The sequence below is a fragment of the Sorex fumeus genome, unplaced genomic scaffold (assembly GCF_029834395.1).
Source record: "Sorex fumeus unplaced genomic scaffold, SorFum_2.1 ptg000033l, whole genome shotgun sequence".
Lineage (NCBI taxonomy): Eukaryota > Metazoa > Chordata > Mammalia > Eulipotyphla > Soricidae > Sorex > Sorex fumeus.
Genome location: NW_026606090.1, coordinates 20,461,200 through 20,486,673, shown reverse-complemented (window position 1 = coordinate 20,486,673; position 25,474 = coordinate 20,461,200). Strand labels below are relative to the sequence as shown.

The following is a 25,474-nucleotide window of genomic DNA, read 5'->3' as shown; positions in this document are numbered from 1 at the left end:
TCCAGCTTCTTTCCTCCCCAATCCATTTTCCAAAAAATGAACAATCATGGTATCAAAAATGTAAAACAGGCCAGTGAATGTTCTTTATTCAATATAAAGTACTGGTATTTTTTGATTTTTACTATTCCAAGGCTTTTTTTAATATATAATTTAAAAAATATTTGATATAGTTTAGGTATAGTTTCTTGCAATAGCAATTAGGCAAGAAAAAGATATTAAGGGCATCCAGGTAGGAAAGGAAGAAATAAAATTCTCGCAGATGTTTCTATTCGCAGATGATATGATACTATATTTCGAAACCCCTAAAACCTCTACCAAGAAACTCCTAGAAACAATAGACTTGTATAGTAAAGTTGCAGGCTATAAAATCTATACTGTGCTTATATTTATGATTTTATATACATAATTACTGCTCCTTCACCACCAATAAAATGCCCGGGTCCATCTCCTGCCATCCTTATGCAACGTCTGATGTCACTTTTAGGTGCTACTTCTGCCCTTCTCCTCATTGTTTGATGATCTCAGTTCTACCATCAAAAGTCAAGAGTTTGTTATCACTTTATACTGTCTATTCTCTAGTTTTTTGTATCTAGAGATGAATGAGAGTATCCAGTATTGTCTTCCCTCTGACTCATTTCATGTAACATGAGGCCCTTCACTCCCATCCAGGCTGCCGCAAACTGCAGCAGTTATCTTTTTGTGTGTTTTGTCTGTGTGGGTGGGTGTAGGTGGTGGGCAGTGTACACCCAATGGTGGTGAGAGCGTACTCTGGGCTTTCCTGGTATGACTGGGGGACCACATGGATGCCAGAGACAGCACTCTGGTTGGCTGCCGCACCTTACCACCTTACCTGTTGTACTAGTTATCCAGTCCTTCATCTTTCCTTGTAGTTGCATCATATTTCATTGTCTAGCATTGGACATTTGATTTATTTTGGAATATGGAATTTTGTAATATGAAAATGTATTTTGGAATATGGAACAAATTTTTGGTGATTCAGAAAGTAATGACATTTTACTTGAAAATTTACAAATAGAATATTTCTTTCATCATTCAGTGAAAAGACAGGCCATTAAGTGATACATATATAAAATACAAGAAAACAAGTATAAATTCATATTTTGTTAGCTAACATAGCTGCTTGCCAATCTGTTGAATTAACAGATTAAACATCCATCAAAGGTTAATAATAAAACAAAAAATAATAGCTGATCTTGTTTCATCAACTCTTCCCATTGAAATACCCAGAGAGCAGACGATAATCTCTGAGAGCAGTGAGGATAAATGCACTGAAAAATGCCTTGATACTCTACATGTTTCTTGATTTATTTATAATTTCTTTTTGTCTAGTAAAATTTCTTTCAGAACTTGACTATTTGAATTCAAGATAACTTTTATGTACAATATAATTTTAAGTACTTTTTTTTGTGTTTTATTGTTAAGGATATGTGAAACAGTGTAGAACAAAAATGTTCATTTGTAATGCCTGAAATTACTTTAGAGTGATTGAAGCAATTCATTCAGGACTGCTATAGGGAATATTTTTATTTCTAAATGAAGTTGACATATATATTTTTAATTTTTAATGTTACAGAAGCCAAGGCAGCCCCAAGAGATTGTTTCATTGATGTGAATTCTAAAGGTGACAGATTTGGCAATTGTGGTTTCTCTGGCAATGAATACAAGAAATGTGCCACTGGGTAAGTGGAGGTCAGGTTATGAAGAATTACAAATATTATAAGACCAATCATCTCTGTTTCTTTAATAACTCCCATCTTTGGAGATGTTCTCACATTTAAATGCCTACTCTTTAAAACTAGATGTTTTCCAACAAAAGGTTTCAGAGAGACTAAAAGGAATAGTTAAAAACAATGTATTCTTATATAATGATCTAAAAATACAATGATTTTTTTGAACCTTACCTTGTTCTTCTATAATAAGAACCTCAAATAAGCACTCTTCCTCCTTCTTTCACTAATAGATTATACTATTAAATTCATGAAGTTACTTGAAAAATTAATTCCTATCTTCATTATTTCCGTCTAGTTTTATATACTTGATAAGTGATAAATTAAAACCCTCTGTACTATCGCTCCATCTCTCCTAGTAGCTTTTTTTATGTAGACTTTAGGATTTCCTAAATATAGTATCTTATTATATGCCATCAGATTCTCACTATATGCTGTTTATTTTACATATAATGAGAATTTGACTTTTTTTCGATTTGGATACCCTCATTATATCCTTCTTGCCTAATTACTATGGTGAAGACTTTCAATACTATATTATATAGTAATGGCTAGACTTGGCAACCTTGTTTTGTAGTAAGTTTTAGAGGGAAGACTTTCAGTTTTTCACCACTGACTATAATGTTTTCTATGGACTAATGGTAAATTCTTTTAACTATGTTGAGGAAATTTCTTTAACATCCCCCTTTTTTAGCATTTTATTTTAAAGCATTTTAATCAAGAATGGGTATTAGAACTTGTTGAATCCTTTCTTGTATCTATTGACACTATATGATTTTTGTTTTCCCTTGAATTGATTTGGTATATTATGTATATTAGACCATCCATGCATCCCCAGGATGAAACTTACTTGGTCATGGTGTATGATCTTTTGATGAATTGTTAGATTCTTTTTGCTAATATTTTGTCGAGGATTTTTGCATCTATGTTCATCAGGGATATGGGGATATGGGGTCTATAGTTTTCCTTTTTTTTTCTTTGTAATGTCTCTTCTTTTGGTAGTAGGATAGTGTTTGCCTCATAACTGATTGGAGGGTTTCTGTTTCTTTAACTTTCTGAAAGTGTCTGAAAAGTAGGTCTTTGAGAGTAGGTCTTTAAAAGTTTGAAAAAGCTCACTAGTAAATCATCTGGGCTATCACTTTTATTATTGCTAAGACTTGATTGCTGTTGTGATTTTATTAATTGTAGTTAACCTTTTAAGCTGTTTTGTTTTCTCTTGATTCGAACTTGGGAAGTTGTAAGATTCCAAAAATGTATCCATTTTTTCTAGGTTCTCCCATTTTGTGGCAAATATTTTTGCAGTAATCCCTGATGATCTTTTGAATTTTTTTGTTGTTGTTGTTTTGGGGCTACACCTGATGATGTTCAGGGCTTACTCCTGGCTCTGTACTCAGGAATTACTCCTGGCGATGCTTGGAGTGCCATATGGGATGCTTGGGACTGAAAATGAGTCACCCACATGCAAGGCAAGTGCCTACCCTTTGTTCTGTCACTCCAGTTCCTTGATGATCCTGTGCATTCTGTGGTGTCTGTTGTGACATCTCCCATTTAATTTCTGATTTGGTTTACTAAACATTAGTTTCTTCTTTTAACATTTTTAAAATTAATTTTTACATCGAATTTTAGAAAATATCATGGCAATATGATATTCATAGTTGCGTTCATAGTTGATAATTGTGTTCTATTTTCAATATTCCAACACTGATTCCACCACCAGTGTTAGTGTCCCTTTACCAATATCCTGAAGTTCTCTTTCACCCTTCAGCATACCTCCTAGAACGGCACATTTAATTAATTAATTTATTTATTTATTTCTAATTTTGTAAAGAAACAAAATGAGATACAGTTACAGACTTACACATTTTCGTGATTACGCTTTAGTCATACAATGGTCAAGTATCCATTCCTCCACCAGCGCCCATTTTTCACCACCAATGTTCCCAGTACCCCTCCTGCCACATTCCCCCACTCTTCCCCGCCTCTGTGTCAGGCACATTCCCTTTTGCTCTCTCTCTCTCTCTCTCTCTCTCTCTCTCTCTCTCTCTCCTTTTGGGTGTTGTGATTTGCAATGCAGGTAATAAGTGGCCATCATGTTTGGTCTGTAGTCTACTTTTCAACACATATCTCTCATCCCAAGTGCGCCCTCCAAGTATCCTTTGCTTTTGTTTGGTAGTCCCTTCTCTATCTCAGCTGACTTTTCTCCCAGCATGTGAGGCCAGCTTCCAGGCCTTATCACTACTATCCTTGGATGTTAGTCTCCCATTATGTTGCTTTATATTTCACAAATGAGTGCAGTCATTCTATGTATGTCTCTCTCTTTCTGACTCATTTCACTTAACATGATACTCTCCACGTCACTCCACTTATATGAAAATTTCATGACTTCATCTATTCTAATAGCTGCATAGTATTCCTTTGTGTAGATATACCAAAGTTTCTTTAACCAAGTTATCTGCTCTCGGGCACTTGAGTTTTTTCCAGATTCTGGCTGTTGTAAATAGTGCTGCAATGAACATACAAGTGTAGGTATCATTTCTACTGTACTTTTTAGCATCTCCAGGATACATTCCCAGAAGTGGTATTGCGTGGTCTAATGGGAGCTCAATTTCTAATTATTTGATAAAAATCCATATTATTTCCCAAAAAAGGCTGAACCAGTCGACATTCCCACCAGCCATGAAGGAAAGGCCCTTTCTTCCCACATCCACGTGAACACTGGTTGCTTTTGTTCTTTTGGATGTGAGCCAGTTGTTTTGATGTGAATCTTCCTGTTGATTAGAAATGAAGAGCATTTTTTCACGTGCCTTTTGGCCATAGAATGGCACATTTTATTTATTTATTTTTACTCATTTATTTATTTAGTTTAACAGGCCTATTTTATTTATTTATTTATATTAGTGAAACACCATTATGTACAGTTGTAGACTTACAAACTTTAATGCTTGGGTTTCAGTTATACAATGATCGAGTACCCATCTCTCTACCAGTGCCCATTCTTTGCCACCATGATCCCAGTAGCCCTCCCACCCCCGACCCTATCCCCCCACCCCAACCCGCCTTCGAGGCAGGGCATTCCCTTTTGCTCACTATTTCCTTTAGGGTGTTGTAGTTTGCAATAGAGGTATTGAGTGGCCATCGTGTTCTGTCTATAGTATACTTTCAGCACACATCTCGCATCCCAAGCGAGTCCTCCAAACATCCTTTACTTGGTGTTACCTTCTCTATCTGAGTTGCCTATTCTCCCAGCATGTGTTTCCAGTTTCCAAGCTGTGGAGCAGACCTGTTGTTACTTATCTCAACTATTCTTGGGTGTTTGACCCCATTCTGTTATTTTATATTCCCCAGATGGGTGCAGTCTTTCTATGTCTGTCCCTCTCTTTCTGGCTCATTTCACTTAGCATGATACCTTCCATGTAGAACCGCTTGTGTGTAAATTTCATGACTTCACCTTTTCTAACAGCTGCATAGTATTCCACTGTGTACATGTACCAAAGTTTCTTTAACTAGTCATCTGTTCCTGGGTACTCGGGATTTTTCCAAATTTTGGCTATGTGAACAGTGCATCAATGAACATAGAAGAGCAGATGTCATTTTGACTGTACGTTTTTGCCTCTCCAGGATATATTTCCAGGAGTAGTATTGCTGGATCAAATGGGAACTCAATTTCTAATTTTTTGAGAATCACCCATACTGTTTTCCAAAAGGGCTGAACCAGTTGGCATTCTCACCAGCAGTGAAGGAGGGTTCCTTTCTCACCATATCCATGCCAAAACCAGTTGCTTTTGTTATTTTGGATGTGGACCAGTCTCTGTGGTGTGAGATGATATCTCATTGTTGTTTTGATCTATATCTCCCTGATGATGAGTGAAGTAGAGTATTATCTCATGTGCCTTTTTTTGCCATTCGAATTTCTTCTTTGAGAAAGTTTCTGTTATTTCCTCACCGCATTTTTTGATAGTGTTGGATGTTTTCTTCTTGTGGAGTTCAACCAGTGCTTTGTATATCCTTGATATCAATCCCTTATCATATGAGTATTGGGCGAATATCCTTTCCCATTCTGTAGACTGTCTTTGTATTTTGGTCACTGTTTCTTTTGAGGTGCAGAAGCTTCCTAGACAAAAGATAGTCCCATTTGTTTATCTCTGTTTTCACTTGCTTGATCAGTGGCATGTTGTCTTTGAAGGTACTGTTAGTGTCAATGTCGTGCAGGGTTTTGCCAACCTTGTCTTCAATGTACCTATGGATTCTGGTCTGATGTTGAGGTCTTCAATCCATTTTGATCTTACTTTTGTATATAGTGTTAGGTAGAGATCTGAGCCCATCTTTTGCATGTAGCCATCCAGTTTTGCCAGCACAATTTGTTAAAGAGGCTTTCCTTGCTCCACTTTACATTTCTTGCTCACTTATCAAAGATTGGATGATCATATGTTTGGGGGAGATGTCAGTATATTTAACCCTGTTCCATTGGTCTGCAGGTCTTCCTTTGTTCCACTACCATGCTGTTTTAATTATCACTGCCTTGTAATAGAGTTTGAGGTTGGGGAAGTTGATTCCTCCCATTTTCTTTTTCCTAAGAATTGCTTTAGCTATTTGTGGGTCTTATTGTTCCATTGAATTTCAGGAGTGTTTGCTCCATTTCTTTGAAGAATGTCATGGGTGTCGTTATAGGGATCACATTGAATTTGTACAATGCTTTGGGGAGTATTGCCATTTTGACAATGTTAATTCTCCTGATCCATGAGCAGGGAATATCTTTCTATTTCCTGGTGTCCTCTTTTATTTCCTGAAGTAGGCTTTTGTAGTTTTTTTTGTATAGGTCTTTTACCTTCTTAGTTAAGCTGATTCCTAGGAACTTGATTTTCTGGGACACAATTGTGAACAGGATTTTTTCTTCATGTCACTTCTTCTCTCTCATTTGCGTATAGGAAAGCCATGGACGTTTGGGTATTGATTTTATAGCCTGCAACTTTACTATACAAGTCTATTGTTTCTAGGAGTTTCTTGGTAGAGGTTTTAGTGTTCTCTAAGTATAGTGTCATATCATCTGCAAATGGTGAGAGTTTGATTACTTCCTTTCATACCTGGATGCCCTTAATATCTTTTTCTTGCCTAACTGCTACTGTAAGTACTTCCAGTATTATATTGAACAGCATTGGAGAGAGTGGGCATCCTTTTCTCATCCCTGATCTTCGAGGGAAGGCTCATAGTTCTTCCCCATGAGGATGATGCTTGCCATAAGCTTGTGGTAGATGGCCTTAACTATATTAGGAAAGTCCCTTCTTTACCCATTTTGGCAAGGGTTTTCATCATAAATGGGTGCTGGATCTTGTCAAATGCTTTCTCTGCATCTATTAATATGATCATATGTTTTAAATCTTTTATTTTGTTGATATGATGGGTTATGTTGATTGATTTCTGAATGTTAACCATCCTTGTCCCCGAGATGAATCCCACTTGGTCATGGTGTATGATCTTTTTGATGAGTTATTGAATTCTATTTGCTAGTATTTTGTTGAGAATCTATGCATCCGTGTTCATCAGGGATATCGGCCTGTAGTTTTCTTTTCTTGTGGTGTCTTTGTTTCCTTTTGGTATTAGAGAGATATGAACTTCAAAGAAACTGTTTGGGACAGTTTCTGTTTCTTCAATTTCCTGGAAAAGCTTGAGAAGAACTGGCAATAGGTCTTCTTTAAATGTTTGGAAAAATTCGTTAGTGAATCCATCTGGACCTGGCTTTTGTTTTTGGGAAGACTTTTGATTACAGTTTCAATTTTCTTGATATTAGTAGGCCTATTCAGGTATTCTAGATCTTCTTGATTCAGCCTTGGGAGATTATAGGAATCAAGGAATTTATCCATTTCTTCTAGGTTCTCTTGTTTCGTGGCATACAGACTTTCAAAGTAGTTTCTGATGATCTTTTGAATTTCTTTGGTTTCTGTTGTTATTTACCCCTTCTCATTTCTGATTTGGTTCATTAGGGTTCTCTCTTTTTATTTGTGAGTCTTGGAGTGGTTTATTTATCTTTTTATTTTGTTGAAGAGCCAGCTCTTGGTTTCATTGAGCAACTACATAGAGGTGAGGTAGCACAATCAATATATGTAAAGCCCTTCCTTCAGGGGGAAGCTCTTCGAAGACAAAGATCTCCTGCTAGGAGTGGTTTAGTGGATTGTTGAGTCTTCTATGTAAATACATATCTGGAAATAATAATAATTTTACTTCTTTTCCAGTTTGGATACCATTAATTTCTTTCTTACTTTATCTATATCTAAGACTTAAACTATTTTGAATAAAAGTGGAGATGGTTGACATCCTTGCCTTGCTCTGATCTCAGGAAGGAATGATTTCAGATTTTCACCACTGAGAATAGTAGAGGCTTTGGGTTTGTTATAGATGGGCATTGCAGTCATAAGGAAGTACCCTCTTTTCCATTTGGTTGATGATTTTTTATTGTGAGTTGATGTTGGATTTTGTCTAAAGCTTTCTCTTCATCAATTGATCTGATCTGATCATAGTTTTATCTCATCTTTGTTGATATGGTCACTGTCACTGTCACTGTCCTCCCGTTGTTCATCAGTTTGCTCGAGTGGGTCCAGTAATGTCTCCTTTGTGAGACTTCTTACTTTGTTTGGCATATCATATACATCACAGGGAGCTTGTCAGGCTTTGCCGTGCGGACAAGATACTCTTGGTAGCTTGCTGGGCTCTTCGAGAGGGATGGAGGAATTGAACCCGGCTGGCCGGGCTGGCTGCGTGCAAGGCAAACGACCTACCGCTGTGCTATCGCTCCAGCCCGTTGGTACGGTATATTCTAATAATTGAGTGCATATGTTGAGCTGTTCTTGCATTACTGGGATAAATCCCACTTGATTTAGTGTATGATCCTTTTGATATGTTGTTGGATTCAGTTTGCCAAGATATTGTTGAGGATTTTTGCATTGATGTTCATCAAGGAAATTGATTTGAACTTTTATCTTTAAATAGTATCCCTACCTGTTTTGGGTATTTTCACAGTACCCAAAGAATATATACTTAAAAAAACCTGCTAGGAAGTAACTTTATTTCTTTAATGTTTTGGAAGAGCTTGAGGAATAATATAGTTACTAAGTCTTTTTTTAAGCTTTGATAGAACACCAGTGAATCCACTGGAATCAAAACTTGCTTGTAGGACATTTTATTTTATTTCTTCATTAGTATTTATAAAATATATGTTTATAATTAAGGCACCATGATTTAGAATGGTGTTCATATTTGAGTTTTAGGCACCCATCCTGCTACCAGTGTCCCCTTCCATCCACCAGGTTTTGCCAGGTTCCTTCCCCACCCATAACCTCTCCTGCCTGCCACCTTGACAGGCACATTTTGGGTTTTGCTTTTTGAAGTTTGGATCTGTTGGTTTTAGTGTTGTTGACTCAGTGGCTTGGCTATTCAATTGTCCCACTCCTTTACACCCACAGTGTACTCGGGTCCCCTTGACCCCTGCTTCTCATTGTTTTCCCTCTATCTCTTCTTCCCTTATAACTTTCTTTCCTTCTCCTCCCTATTCTCTGGGGGCAAAGATTATTTAGGCGTTTAGGGTAATTTGAAATTACTGCTTCAGATTACTTTCTTGTGATTCTTCTGTTTAAGTTCTCTGCTTCCTTTCATTCAGTTTTGGAAGATTACATGATTTTAAGAATCTGTTCGCTTCTAGTTTCCACAACTGAATAGTATAGGTTCATAGTAATTTCTCATGATCTTTTGTATTTCTGAGGAGTTTATTGAAATCTCTCCCTGTTCATCTCTGATTTGAATTTTTTTGGGGGTATTTTCTCATTTTCCGTGTGAATCTAGTCAAGGGTTTGTTTGTTTATTTCTTTGTAGAACCAATTCCTGGTTTTGTTGTGTTGTTTTATTTATTTATCATAAAGTTTTACTGTAATTTTAAATATTTTTTTGTACTTGGTTGTAAAATTTTTATTTTCTCCAACTCTCTGACTAGGTCATTCATTTTATTTTTTCTTCCCTATGTAGGCCTATACTGCTATGAATGTCCCACTTTGTACTGCCTTTCCCATTTCTCACAGGTTCAGAGAGTTTATTCCTCATTCTCATTTATTTTGAAGAATCTATATATTTCTGCATTGCTTTCCTTTTTTTATATTGGCATTATTATTTATCTCTTGCTTTTCAATAAATAGAAGGACAGGAAACTTAAGTAATTTATGTAGGGCTTATTGTGAACAGTGACATCATGAGAGTAATGTGCTGGAGAGGTAGTACAGTAGGTTAGACATTTCTCTGGATGCAGCCCACCTAGTTTTGATCCCTAGCATCACATATGGTCCCCTGAGCACCACCAGGAGTGTTTCTTGAATGCAGAACCGGGGGTAAGCCCCAAGTACTATGACCTGACCCCAAATGAACAGAAATTAAAAAAAAAAGAAGTTAAGTTGGGGCAAATAATGAACGCTAATGTGCTAAATGAAAGGAAGAAAAGACTTAGTACAGCATATGCAGAAATCAAATGGGAAATATAATTAGTGTGTCAGTAATATAATATAATTCAGCAACTGTGATCTGGGGCTTCTATGTAGACTAAGAGAAACAAAAACTGCATGGCTATAGCAAAACTTAATGCTCCATGGAGTACTGTTTCAAGAGGCAATGAGCATATTTAGAGGGGAGCTTCCTGATTCCTTAAGAATCAGTGGTATGATATTGCCTGGTAGTACTGTAGCACTGTCTTCCCATTGTTCATCTATTTGCTTGAGTGGGCACCAGTAACGTCTCCATTGTGAGACTTGTTACTGTTTTTGGCATATTGAATGCACCACAAGGAGCTTGCCAGACTCTGCTGTCCAGGTGGTATATTCTCGGTAGCTTGCTGGGCTTTCTGAGAGGGATGGAGAAATCGAACCCGGGTCCGCTGCTTGCAAGACAAACACCCTACCTGCTGTGCTATTGCTCCAGCCCAAAAAGGAGTTGCGCCCATGGCCTGTACGTTATTAGCACAGCATTATTAGCACCACGCTCTAACCAACTGAGCTAACCGGCCACTCATTGCCTTTATGAGCTACGTGAAAACTGTTGTAACATAGCTGTCACCTGGAAAAAGGAAAGAAGGCTGTGTGGTCTTGTGTGTAGGAACATTATGGGAGTTATAAGGGGAAGTAATTTTCACTCAAAAAGTTAAAGAATAGCTAGAATGGCAATTTTTATGAAAAGGTAAGTTCAAGCAACTGGGAACTATCCTAAAATTATTTTACAGAAGTCTCATTGAGGAGATTAAAGAATAGTATAGGTGCTTGGATTACTAGGCAATCAAATAGGAAATATTCAATGCTGCATTATAAAAATTTATTAAAGAAGCTTTGGTACATTTACACAATGGAGTACTATGTAGCTGTTAGAAAAGATGAAGTTATGAAATTTACATACAAGTGGTACACATGGAAAGTATCATGTTAAGCGAAATGAGTCAGAAAGAGCGGGATAGACACAGAAAGATTGCATTCATCTGGGGAACATAAAGCAACAAAATGGGAGACTAACACCCAGGAAGGGCTCAGATTAGTACCAGGAATTTTGCTCCATGACTTGAAGGCCAGCCACATGTGCTAGGTGAGAAGGAAGCTCAGATAGAGAAGAGAGCACCAAATAAAGGGTGTTGTGAAGACCCTCCCAGGGTGGGAGAGACATGCTAAAAGTGGTCTATAGACCAAACATGACTGCCACTCAATGCCTCTCTGGCAAAACACAGTACCCAAAAGAAGAGAGAGAGAACAGGGAGGAATGCCTTGCCACAGCGGCAGGGTGGGACGGGGGGGTGGGGGGGGAGGATGGGGAGTGGGAGGGATGCTAGGACCCGTGGTGGGGGAGGATGGGCACTGGCGGAGGGATGGGTGCTTGATCATTGTATAACTGAAACCCAAGCACAAAAATTTATAAGTCTATAAGTGTACTTCATGGTGTTTCACTAATAAAAAAATGATAAAAAAAATAATAAAATAAATGTCCTACTAAAAAAAAATTTATTTTAGGGGTATTTAGTATGAGAGGATATTAGAAGGGCATTTAACTCACATAGCCTTGATAGGACTTGTAAACAGGGAAACTTCATAGCATTCTATATCCCTAGTAGAGTTCTTAGTCAGTTAGTTGAATTAAAGAATGAATGAGAAAATGAATTGAATTCTTAAGTAATTATGATTGAGCCAAACTGAGTAGTTTTTTTTCAGTTATTTTATATTATAGAACTCATTTTCTCCTTTTCACAATTCTGTAAAAAAAATCCAAATTTTGGTATGGTTCTATTATTTTTTTTTTATATAATATAGTGTTTATAGGGCTGGAGTGATAGCACAGCGAGTAGGGCGTTTGCCTTGCATGAGTCCGACCCGGTTCAGTTCTTCCGCCCCTCTTGGAGAGCCTGGCAAGCTACCAAGAGTATCCCGCCTGCAGGGCAGATCCTGGCAAGCTCTCTGTGGCGTATTCGATATGCCAAAAACAGTAACAAGTCTCACAATGGAACGTTACTGGTGCCCGCTTAAGCAAATCGATGAACAACAGGAGGACAGTGCTACAGTGCTACAGCGTTTATGAACTTTATCAGACTTTTTTTTTTTTAGGCCCCAGATAGTGAAGAGGGATTAGGTATAGGAAAAGAAGTTTCTGTGCTATCCAGCATTCTATTCTTTTTGTCTGTTCTATGCCATGTTCATAAAGTATTATTTTGACCTACTTTTGTTCTCATATTCACTCCCACCCAAGATTCCCTTTAGCTAAATAGCAGCAAAATTATGTCTGTATACAGATGTGTAACTTCTCTTTGGGCATGTAATGCTGGCTATATTTTATGTATGCGTTATTTCTCTCTGTTTAGGAATGCTTTGTGTGGAAAGCTTCAGTGTGAGAATGTTGAAGAGATGCCTGTGTTTGGAATTGTGCCTGCTATTATTAAGAGTCCCAGTGGAAGCACCACATGTTGGGGTGTAGATTTTCAACTGGGGTCAGATGTTCCAGATCCTGGTATGGTGAATGAAGGCACAAGATGTGATGTTGGAAAGGTAATAAAAATATATTCTATTTATAAAGGTAAAGGTAAAGGTCCTCCTGTTGTTCGTCGATTTGCTTGAGCGGGTCCAGTAACGTCTCCATTGGAGACTTTGTTGTTGCTGTGTTTGGCATATCGAATATTCTATTTATGAAGTAGAATTTTAAAAACTTAAAAACTACACAAAGTATATGGTGGTTCCTTCCTTCCTTCCTTCCTTCCTTCCTTCCTTCCTTCCTTCCTTCCTTCCTTCCTTCCCTCCCTCCCTCCTCCCCCCCTCCCTCCCTTTCTACCCCCCTTTCTCCTTCCCTCCATTCCTTCTTTCCTCTATCTTATTCATTCATGTTCAGGCCACACCTGACTATGGTCAGAAATTATCCCTGGTAGTGTTCAGGAAACTTTGTGAGGTGCTGGGGATTGAATCCTGTTTGGCAGTGTGCAACACAAGCACCTTACCCACTATATTGTCTCTCTGGCTCCTCTTGTAGTTGGCTTTTGATTAGGGAAGTGTATTTATTATAAAGATTTTAGAAAATATAAGCTCACCAATGAAAACCAGCAATAGTTATAATTTTATTATCTATAACTTTTTATTGTGATCTTGGAGTATAATTTATAGTTTCTGTTTATGTATTATATATATATTTCCTATCCCTACCAATGTGTTATAATTAGCCACTCTACTTTTGGGACATTAAGGTGATTTCTTCTATCTGTGTGTGAGTGTGGATATGTGTGCATACATGCATGGGTGCATGTTTGTCTTTACTGACAGTGCTTTGGTGCTTCTCTGATCCAGGCCCCTGCTGTCTCTGCTGTCCCAGTCACAGCTCTTGGGACATATAGGACCACAGAGTTAGCCAGCCTCTAACTAGTTCTTACAACTGGCTCCATATTAGAAAATGAACTAGGCCAAATTACCCCTTTTGGGGGGTGAATATATAATTGAAGAGAAGTAACTAAGATTGGGTCAGAAATTGTTTGACTGTTTGAAAGATGCTATGAAACAGTAGTGTTGGGAGGGCAACAGAAATATTAAATCATGTGCAAGAAATATGAGGAGGCAGGACTGCTGAACAAGTTCAACAACACAGAATAGAAGAGGGTGAAGGGAGGGTAGAGGGAGGAAGGTGAGGAGGACCTGTGGAAAGACAGGCAGGCCCTCATGTTACCTCAGTTTCAACCAGATTTTCAGTTCCATTTCTGTTGTTCAGGTTTTAATAAAAAAAAAAAATTAGTGCCTGTCTTTATCACTCCGTAACTGTAGGAGTTATAACCAATGTTGGATACATGACTATGCAAATAAAAATTTCAGAATATCCATCCTGATAAACATACTTTCCTTTTTAATATTTACATTTTTGTTTTGTTTTTAAATTAAAGCACCTGGTTTACAAGCCAGTTTTGGTAACTATGTTCTAACACCAATCCCACACCAGTGTCAACTCTTCTTCACTAATATCTGCAGGTTCCCCCAATCCTCAAAACTGCCTCCATGACAGGCATGTTTTAAAGAATGTTAATCTAGGTGACATTTCTGTAATCTTGGGGTGAAGTGTAATTTAGGTATCCCCCTTTGATATCTTGCATTTCCTCGTCTTGTTATCCGAAATACCACATGTAAGTGACATCATCTCGTATTTTTCCTTCTTCTGACTTGCTTCACTTAACATGATATCCTGCAGTACCCTCCAGTTTGCAGCAAACTGTGTGATTTCATCTTTACTCACAGCTTCATGGTTTTCCATGTGGTGTACATGTGTGTACCACGTATACCACCGCTTCATAACCCACTGGTTGATTCCATATCCCAGCTGCTACAATAAGCACTGCAATGAATAATGGTGGGCATATGTCCTTTTGTTTTTTTTTTTTTGTTTTTTTTTTTTTTTTTTTCCTTTTTTTTTATTAGTGAAAAACCATGAGGTACAGTTATAGGCTTACAAATTTTGTGCTTGGGTTTCAGTTATACAATGATCAAGTCCCCATACCTCCACCAGTGCCCGTCATCCATCCCAATGGGTCCCAGCATCCCCCCCACCCTCATCCCCCCACCCGTCCCATCCTGCCTCTGTGGCAGGGTATTCCCCCTTGTTCTCTCTCTCTTCTTTTGGGTACTGTGTTTTACAAGAGAGGCTTTGAGTGGCAATCATGTTTGGTCTATCGACTACTTTTAGCATGCTTCTCCCACCCTGGGAGGGCCCTCACAACACCCTTCATTTGGTACTCTCTTCTCTATCTGAGCTTCCTTTTCACCTAGAGCCTGTGGCTGGCCTTCCATTCATGGAGCAAAATTCCTGGTACTAATCTCAGCCATTCCTGTGTGTCACTCTCCCTTTTTGTTGCTTTATGTTCCCCAGATGAATGCAATCTTTCTGTGTCTATCCCGCTCTTTCTGACTCATTTCGCTTAACATGATACTTTCCATGTAGTACCACTTGTATGTAAATTTCATAACTTCATCTTTTCTAACAGCTACATAGTACTCCATTGTGTAAATGTACCAAAGTTTCTTTAACCAGTCATCTGTTCTGAGTGTTTTTATTTCTTGGAGAATAAAATGGAATGGAATGGAAATGGAACTGTTGGGTCATATGGAAGCTTTATTCTTAGTTTCCTGAACAATCTCCAAACTGTTTTCCATAGAGGTTGAGCCAGACAACATTCTCACCTGCAGTTGAATGAGTTCCTTTTTACCGTATCCTGCCAACACAGATTGCTCTGTTGATGTATGGTATTCACACCATGGGAGACAATCTCTCACTGTCATCTTGGTTTAGATTTCCATGATAATAGATGATGCTGAGTGCTTTTTCATGATGTCCCTATTTGTGACTCTTTGTCTTCCTCAGAGGGCCTTTATTTCTTCTCCCCAATTTTTGTTGTATTGATCTTTTTTGTTGTTAATCTTGGATATTAAGCTTTTTTATGATATGTAGATTGCAAATATTTTCTTTCATTTAGTTGGGTGTCTTTTGGTTTTAGTTCATGTTTCTTTTGCCCTGCAGAGCTTTTAAATCTGTTACAGTCCCATTTGTTTATTTTTCTTCCTGTTGCCTTTGGCAATAGAATCATACCATTGAAAGCAATGGTGATGAATATTTTTGGTAAGCTTTTTAATGTCTGTTGAAATATTGGTATATTTTTCTCAGTGATTTTTTGTGATTTTTTTAAAGAAATTTGATTAATTTATGATGTATATATAGTAGAATTTAGTATTTTATCTAGCTGATAGCTTACCTTTTCTTCTCGTTTATAGTATTTTTTGCTTGTTTACATTTTTATGTATTTAAATGCATTATTTCTTTATGGATTTTATTTTTTTGTGTTTTATAAGGCATTAGTAGTATAAAACAGATATGCTAATATGTAGTGTATAGTGTGCATATATATATGTATATATAGAGAGAGAGCATTCCATAATACATAATGAAATACTGCATATGCATAGTGTCTTTATGCAGCAATACTACATATATGTCATGGTCATGGTCACGGTTCTCCCGTTGTTCATCGATTTGTTCGAGCAGGCCCAGTAATGTCTCCATCATGAGACTTGTTACTGTGTTTGGCATATCGAATATGTCACGGGTAGCTTGCCAGGCTTTGCTGAGTGGGCAAAATACTCTCGGTAGCTTGCCGGGCTCTCCGAGAGGGGCAGAGGGATCGAACCCGGCTCTGCCGGGCCGGCTGCATTCAAGGCAAATGCCCTGACGCTGTAATATTGCTACTTTGCCTTGCATGCAGCCAACCTGGGTTCTGTTCCCAGCACACCATATGGTCCCCTGAGCACCACCAGAAATTATTCCTGATTGCATGAGCCAGGAGTAACCCCTGTGCATCGCTGGGTGTGACCTGTCACTGTCACTGTCACTGTCCTCCTGTTCATTGATTTGCTCGAGCAGACCCAGTAATGTCTCCCATTTTTTTTGAGACTTGTTGTTACTGTGTTTGGCATATTGAATATGTCACAGGTAGCTTGCCAGTTACTTTGAGAGGGTTGGAAGAATCAAACGTGCCTCGGCTGGTGACCTAAAAAAAATAAAAGAAAAAAACACTACATATATGTATGCATATTAAATGCTATATTCTCTATAATCTATAATATATACTAATTTGCTATCTGTGGTCTGTAATGATATGTTTGTGTATTATTTTCTTGTATTTCCTTGTAGATTTTTTTTTATCATTACACGTTTTGTTCTATTTATTTTTATTATTATAGTTTAGATATGGTTATAACAGTATGACTGCTTTCAAATTCTGATGTACATAATTATTGTAGCACAACCACAGTTTCCACAAACATCCACCACTAACTTAAAAAAATTAGCTATTATAGTTTTGATTATACATTTACAGTGTTGTTGGCATTTATAGTCTTGGTTTACAGTTACCTCTCTTTACCACCACCAAAGTGCCCCAGGCCTTCACCAGTGCCCCAATGTAACCTCTAGTTTGCTTTATCATGTTAGCATTCCACTGCAACCTGATGTTCTCAGTTCTATAATTACTGCCCAGAACACTTGTCAGTTGATATATGTATTTTCTTGTTACTCTGGGTTGGAGCGATAGCACAGCGGGTAGGGCGTTTGTCTTACAAGCGGCCAACATGGCCGACCCGAGTTCGATTCCTCCGCCCCTCTCGGAGAGCCCGGCAAGCTACCGAGAGTATTCGATATGCCAGACACAGTAACAACAAAAGTCTCCAATGGAGACGTTACTGGGCCCGCTCGAGCAAATCGACGATCAACGGGAGGGCCTTTACCTTTACCTTGTTACTCTATATGCCACAGATGATTGAGATCATGCACTTTGAATTAACTTTTGTATATGGTGGAAGATACAGGTATTCCAGTCAGTACCATGCTGTTTTGATTTCTTTTGGTATATAGTATAATTTGAGTCTTATCAAAGGACTTTGTCAATCTTATTCTTTCAAAATCAAGCTCCCAGTTTCATTGACCTTTGTATTGTTTCTTGATTTCTTTATCATTGATTTGTACTCTAATTTTTATTTTATTATTTTCTTCCTTAGGGTTTGGGGTTCATTTTGTTGTTTCATTTTCTCAAGTTGTGTATTTAGATTATTATTATTATTATTATTATTATTTTTGACTTTTGGGGCACACCAGCAAAGCTTAGGGTTAACTCCTAGCTGTGTTCTCAGGGGTCACTCCTGGTGGTGCTCAGGGAACCATATTGGATGCTGGTGATCAAACCCTGGTTGGCTGCATATAAGGAAAGCACCCTACTTGCTGTACTATCACCCCAGTCCCTGTGCAGTTAGGTTATTGTTTTAAACCTTTCTTCTTTCCTCATATAAGCCTGTGTTGCTATACACTTCCCCCAAATTTGACTGTTTATGTGTTCAATATGTTCTGATAGTTTATTTCTTCATTTCCCTTTTTTAGAGCAATCTTTTGATTTGTTCTTTGATTTCCTCTTTGGCCTAGTATTTACAAAAATGTTGCTTAGTTATAAATGTTTTTCCTCACTTTCTCTTGATGGTTAATTTCTTCCTTTATGGCATAGTAGTCTGAGAATCTCTTGATATGATCGCTATTTTTCTAATTTTATGGATACTTTAATTATTCCCCAGAATACGGTCTATTCTGGAGAATGGTCTGTGTATACTAATTCTTTATGGCTGAATGAATTTTTCAGCCTGGAAGGTCCTATATATGTCAGTTTATCCCAGTTCTAATTTCTCAATAGGACTCTTATTTCCTCATTGATAGTCTATTTGGTTGATCTGGCCAGGGAGGAAAATAGTGTGTTGAATCTCATTGCTATTGTGTTGCCACAAGTGTGATTGATGTCTATTAGTCGTTCTTTATAAACGGTGCTGCCCCTTTCTTTGGTGCATATATATCGATGAGTAAAATCCTTGTCTATTTGCTCCCTTAACAAGTATATAATATCCATCCCTACGTTTTACTACAATAAGTGTGTGAAATTCATCCCTATGTTATTTCTGTTGGTTGGATGCCATTTCATTTGGCATTTTTTCCCCTTATATTTATTTATTTATTGGATCACTGTGAGAAAAGTTAAAAAGTTCAGGTTTAAGTCTCGGTCATACAATCATCAAACACCTTTCCCTTCACCAGTACTTATTTTTCACCACCAAGAACCCCAGTATACCCCCTCCTACCCCTCTCAGTGCCTGTGAGGCAGATGCTACTTAACTCTCTCTCTACTTTGATTGCATTCATTATTTCAACAAAAGATGCACCATTATTGTTTAGAATTTCCCCCCAACAATCAGATTGCTGAAAAGGCATTGTGAAATAATTTGATTTCTATAGCTGGTTATGAGAACCATATGATGTCATGCAGCCACTTTGTGGCCGCACGATTTTGGATTTTTGATATTTTACTAGGTAAGTCTGGAGGGATTTCTGCAAAGAGACAGAATAATTATGAGATTGGTTTCTGTGCATCTGGTGTTATGGCCGTGCCAGAGAGCTGCTCGTAGGGGGCAACTCATGACCTTGGTAAGGCGTGAAGGATGAGCCGGTACTGCCCCTCTTCCCATGAGACTGCAGTTGCCCCTTCACCAACGGCTCATACCTGGCTTTCCAATAAGCTCTGAGGTGGCGGCCACCTTGCTCCCAGGGGGGTTGAGTGGGGGAAAGGTGGAAGGGAGCAACACCTTTTCCTTCCCAGGGAGGCATGGCACTATAGGTTACGCATGGGCCATTCACTTTTCTGCTGCAAGCTGCTGGGCTCTGGATTAAGTCCTTTTGCCTCTGGAGCTATGGCTGTGCTGGAGAGTCACTCGTGGGGGGCAACTCGTGACCTCGGTAGGGCGTGAAGGACGAGCCGGTACTGCCCCCTCTTCTCATGAGATGAAATTCCGAAGTTTTAACACTTAAATCTGGAGGGATTTCTGCCAAAACCTGCTGGGTTCCGAGCTTTGTTCTTGATTCTCTGGGTTCATGGCCGTTAAGCAGCTTGATCAGGAGCCAGAGAGGCTGTTCGTGGGCGACGACTCAGGGTCTCGTTGGGATGGGGAGGAAAGGGCCAGCTCCATCCCCATCCCGTGAGGCCCCGCGTGTCTTGTCACTGCTGGTCCAAACCTGACTGTCCTGTGGCCTCTGGAGGATGGCGGCCACTGGGCCACCAGAGGGAACAGGCCAAGGCACAAAACCTATTCCCACCTGGGTTGGCCCAGCACCGGTAACCTACTGCAGGGACTGGACACATTTCTGCTAAAAGCCGTTGGGTTTCGAGATTTGTTTCTGAGTCCCTGAGATCATGGCTGTTAAGCAGTTCAATCAGGAACCAGAGAGGCCTTGTCTCCAATTATATAGCTGAGTCTGAGGTGGTTTGTGTGTGTGTCTCCCACATACCTAACTTTTGGCCGTTTACTTTCTTGGTAAACTTTGCCCCAAGTTTTTGGGGCCTGGCCAAAGGCACAGCAGAAATTTTGGGGTTTCTGGAAGTCTGATGCACCATCAGGCTGCTGATGCACTCACCTCACAGGTACAGATTGACCGGCTGGTGGTACCATATCCCCTCATTTGGCATTTTTTTTACTCTACCTTTTTTTACTTTACTTTTTTCTGTCTTTTCACTTTGAGCCTGCCTTGATCATATGAATTCAAGTATTTTTTTGTAAGGTGCAGAAGGTTGTATTTTGTTTCCTGATCCATCCAGCCACTTTGGTAGGAGAATTAGTCCTTTTGAAAGGAGAATTCCTCCCATTGGCATTCGAAGAAGTCAGTCTCTTCCTCAAATCTGAATGACAGTATTGCAAGATAGAAGACTCTTGGTTGAAGGTTTTTTTTTTTTTGATGTTTTGAATATTTTATTACGTTCCCTTTCCATAGAGTTTTATTTAAAAGTTATTGTATATGTTATTTATATAGTTATCTTATAGTAATAAGATAGGAAGTAAAACCTTGTTTGAGGTTTTACTTCCCTTGCCCTCTCTCTGCCGCTCTGCTCTGTTTGAGCTTCCGTTGTTTGGTACCCGTTGGGCCTCCTGGATTTGTGCACCCTTCTCTTTTCTCTCCTTACACTGGAGAAGTTCTCAGTTACCGTCTCTCCCACTAGCCACTTTTCCACTTTCTCCTTTCTTTTCCTGGTATTCATATGATTCAGAGGCAATTCCACTTGCCATTGTCCATTAAATATATTACTTTTTCATTAAAAAATAATTTCCTCTTTCCCCTTTTGTTTTTTGTCTGTTTGAGTCACACCTGGCTGTGCTCATGGCTTGCTCCTACCTCTCTTCTCAGCGTCACTTCTTAACACTGCTTGGGTTCCGTATGTGGCGCTGGGGATTAAGCCCGGGTCTGCTTTCATCAAGGCAAGTCTGTACCCTCTGTATTATCGCTCTGACCCTTTGATTATGTCTTGTGTTTTGTTTTTTGATATCATTCATTTGGTTTTAGGCTTCCTCCATTCTGCTACTGTGATTTCCTCCATTCTGCTACTGTGATTCTTTATATCCTCTAATTCCATTTGAACTCTTTATTTTTTCCCCATCAGTTTCTATTCAAGCATAGTGAATATTTTCCAAGATTTTCTTTATTTTAGTAGATGTAGAGAAGATTCTTGATCTGAGGCCATCCTCTGGCAATCTATAGAGATTTTTTTTTTATAAACTTGAGAACTGACATAAACTTCTTTAAATTTATTTGACATTATTGAGCTTTTCTTATCGTAGTGGTATTATGATATCGGGTAACTTTTGATTTGGAAAAAAAATCCTTTTGTGAATATTTTCAATATAATTCCCTCATCTGTATTTGTATGGAATGATTATGATCTTACTTTGAATTTTGGTTCTTTCATTTTCTTTTAAATCATTAGTTCTACCTTGTTTTTACTGTTTTCCTATGTTTTCAAAAATATAAATGACTATTAACTGACCCTTGAAACTTTGTAAGAATTCACCCATGAAATAATCTGTGCCTTGGTCTTTTTCTCTGGGTTCTTTGTTACTGTGTTCCAATTTTCCTTATTCTTTAGTTGTTTATTTTATTTTATTTATTTTTTTACAGATTTGTAGAAACTTTCAATGTGTAAATGCTTCTGTTCTGAATTATGACTGTGATATTCAGAAAAAATGTCATGGACATGGGGTAGGTATCTTTAATTTGCTTATGAAAATGTTGAGTAATGAAATTTTTTTTCTGAGAATTTAATGAGACTATACAAGACTTTAACAACTTTTAAATAGGGTGGAATTTTGATATCTGGTAAGCTTTTCTTTCTTTCTTTCTTTCTTTCTTTCTTTCTTTCTTTTTTTTTTAATGTAGGAGTGCTTCTATTTACTCAGCCGTTGATTAAGCTGATTGAATGGGGCATGAACTCAGCATTACTTTGTTTTTATTCAGAATGTTAATTTTATTTTATTATGTTTTCTTCTTATTATTTTTTAATCACCATGAGATACAGTTACAAACTTTTCCTATTTGAGTTTCAATCACACAATGATCGATCACCCAATCCTCCACAGTGCACATCTCCCACCACCAAGGTCTCCAGTATCCCTCCCCATCCCACCCCTCCCCCTGCCTCTATGGCAGACAATCTTCCCATACTCTCTTTTGTATTGCTTGTTATGAATAGCATAAGATATTGTGGCCGCAATCTCCTGGAATTCTAAAATTTTAGATAAGTAGGGTCTGGAGAAATCTCTGCAGCGAACTGCTCAGTTCAGAGATTCTTTTACGTGTCTCTCTATCATAGCTGTTAAGAAGCTTAAGTATGGGGCTGGAGAGATAGCACAGCGGATAGGGCGTTTGCCTTGCACACGGCCGACCCGGGTTCAATTCCCAACATCCCATATGGTCCCCTGAGCACCATAACTCCTGAGTGCAGAGCCAGGAGTAACCCCTGTGCATCGCCGGGTGTGACCCCAAAAAAAAAAGAAGCTTAAGTAGCAGCCGGAGGCAGTTTGTGAGTGTGACCTCCAGGGTCTTGTGGGCAGGGGAGGGAAGAGAGGGACTGGCCCATCCCCTATCCCCTGAGACCTGGAGTTTGCTGTCACCCATGTACCTGCACTTCTCATTGGGTTCTGGAAGTCGGCAGTTGCCAGGGTTTTTAGGGGCAGGTGGTAGGACGATGCCAACCCCCATCTGAGGCAGGTGAAGTTGGCCTGGCTTAAAGTTCAGAGGCATCTCTGCAGCGAGCTGCTCGGTTTGGAGATTCTTTTGTGTATGTCTGGATCATGGCCCTTGTTTCCATCTTTTCCAGAGAAATAAACTATTGGCATATGCCCTGCAGTGCACACCCACTCACCTACAGTGTGCCGTGCTGTGCTGCCGGCCCTAACTGTGGCTTTTGATCTCTTTCGAGATTTATGGGTCTCTGAAATAAGGCCAATAAATGAGCCTATGTAGCTGAGCTGGAGGTGGTTTGTGGGTGTGGCTCCACATACCTAACTTTTTTGCCATTTAAGTTCTTGGTAAACTTGACCCCAAGTTGTTGGGGTCCGGCCAAAGGCACAGCAGTAATTTGGGGGTATCAGGAAGTCTGAAGGCACCATCAGGCTGCTGATGCACTTCCCCCGCAGGTACAGGTTGACCTGCTGGTGGCACCATACCTCCTTGGTGAGCTTTTCAAATTCTTACAAAGGATGTTTTTGGATTTGTATGATTTTAGTCTCTTTTCCTTTGGTTTTTATTCTTGAGAAAGAATGATTTGGAGAAACATTCACGACTAACAAAAGTTGTATTTTGATTGTTTTGAAGGTATGTAATAGCAATAAGAATTGCCATTGTGAAAATGGCTGGGCTCCACCAGATTGCGAGAATAAAGGATACGGAGGAAGCGTGGACAGTGGACCAACATATAATGGCAAGTAATAAGAAGATTGTTTTGACTCCTCAGTGACATACATATCAGAAGTCATTCTTGTACCTTTACTCACTCCCCACTTCACTTATATATTACGTTGATTCTGCTTCCTATGTTTTTACAAAATTTTCTATATTTTACTTCTGTTAATTTTTAAGTTTCTTGCCTGGAGGTACATAATAGTCTCCTAAATAAGATTCCTATTACTTGTGGCAACTTATCATGATAAAGCCTATTGTATTGGCAACTTAGATTGCTCTCCAGCCTGGGGTGGTCACAGGGAATGAGACAAACACTTAAGGACTATCCAGGCTTTAGGGTCTCCTGAGAAGCCACAGGATAGCTCCCAAAAGGCCGCTTATCTGACACAGTATCACTCCCCGACAGGGGGTTTCTAATATATGAGACATTATTTAGCTGACAGAGGCATTAAGTACAGTTAGTAAGAACATCAAAATTCAGTGGATACATTGAGAGCAGAGGCGGGATATCCCACATAGCCCATCGGCAGGCACCTCAGAATATTAACTTGCTCTTGCCTGTGTTGCCCTCTATATCTAAAAGATCCAAAATAATTAAATTCCATTTTTTCCATATATTCTGTAGCTTTATTCTATTTTATTCATTTCCCCCATGTTTATTACCCCCTTTTCTAAACTTACATTACCCAGAGGGACTATCTTGACCTTGAGGTTTTTGTTAGGGGGACAATTTTCCAGTTTCTAACTTGCATTCTATAATCCATGTTCTACATATCAGAAGAGTTTTGATGTTTTCTTCAAGAATTTAGTTCTTATTACATCAGCATTCTTTAAATATAGTTCCCAGGACCAAGATGGCTCAGAGGTTGAGTTACATGCACTGTCTGCAGGACCTGCAGCGCCACATGGTCTCCCAAGCACTGTGTCCTTGACCTTGGGCATGGGTGAGGCTGAGTCCTGCAGCACTCTGGCTGTGGCCCAAAGCTAAACAGAAAATGAGATTCATTTTCTGCAGATTCATTTTCTGCATTATTATTAGGATGAAGTTCAAAAATCCTTAATGTAGATTAAGTAGCAGGCATCATGTGCCCTTCACATAACCTCTAGCCTCTTGTTGCTATGGTTAACTTCTTTAGTTCCCTCTGCTTAGGGATTCCCTCAGAACTCTTTGGTTTTATATCACAGTATACTATTATTTATGTTTAATTTTTCATAGTTTTCATTTTATGTCTTATTTCCTCTTTGAATTTTTTCTTACTTTCTCACTCTGAATTAATATGCCTCTAAGAAACAAGAATCTTATTTAGGAGACTATGTGTTTTTATTGCTGGATAGAATATGAATTAACTCCTTGTACACCAGTCTTTCTAGTGAAAACATATGTTTTATTTATGTTGGATTGAATATTCAGTAGAATAATTAGAATTGGCATAGGTTTGATATTTTAAGTCGGGACCGGAATGATAGTACAGTGGGTTGGGAGTTTGCCTTGCATGCTGCTGCCAATCTGCATTCGATTGCAGATATCCCATTTGGTCCTCTCAGGCCTCCAGGAGTGATCCCCAAATGCAGAGATACCAGTGAGCCCCGAGCACTGCTGGATGTGTGTGTCCCCCCTCTCCAATTCTTCAGAGTGACTGACAAATTATTTCTCTAAGAGGCTGGATTATTTTATGTTGTATCATTTACCCTGCTGAATGAGAGGGTTCCGATTTTTCAACATTTTTTTTCAATACTTGGTATGATCATTCTTTTTCATTTCAGTTATCTACTAGGTGGTTAGTGGCATTTAATTGTGGTTTGTATTTTCTTAATTACTAATTAGGCTGGAGCGATAGCACAGCGGGTAGGGCGTCTGCCTTGCACGCAGCCAACATGGCTGACCCGAGTTCGAT

At 38.8% G+C, this 25,474-nt stretch overlaps 1 protein-coding gene across 1 annotated transcript in view; it reads left to right on the top strand.

The window, feature by feature from the left end:
- Positions 1 to 25,474, top strand: part of ADAM9 (ADAM metallopeptidase domain 9) — a 136,375-nt gene that overhangs the window by 93,527 nt on the left and 17,374 nt on the right. Inside the window, exons 15-18 of the mRNA XM_056116799.1 lie at positions 1,595 to 1,700; positions 12,610 to 12,793; positions 21,798 to 21,878; positions 23,493 to 23,598. Coding sequence (XP_055972774.1) covers positions 1,595 to 1,700; positions 12,610 to 12,793; positions 21,798 to 21,878; positions 23,493 to 23,598 — 477 coding nt within the window. The remainder of the gene's footprint in view (positions 1 to 1,594; positions 1,701 to 12,609; positions 12,794 to 21,797; positions 21,879 to 23,492; positions 23,599 to 25,474) is intronic.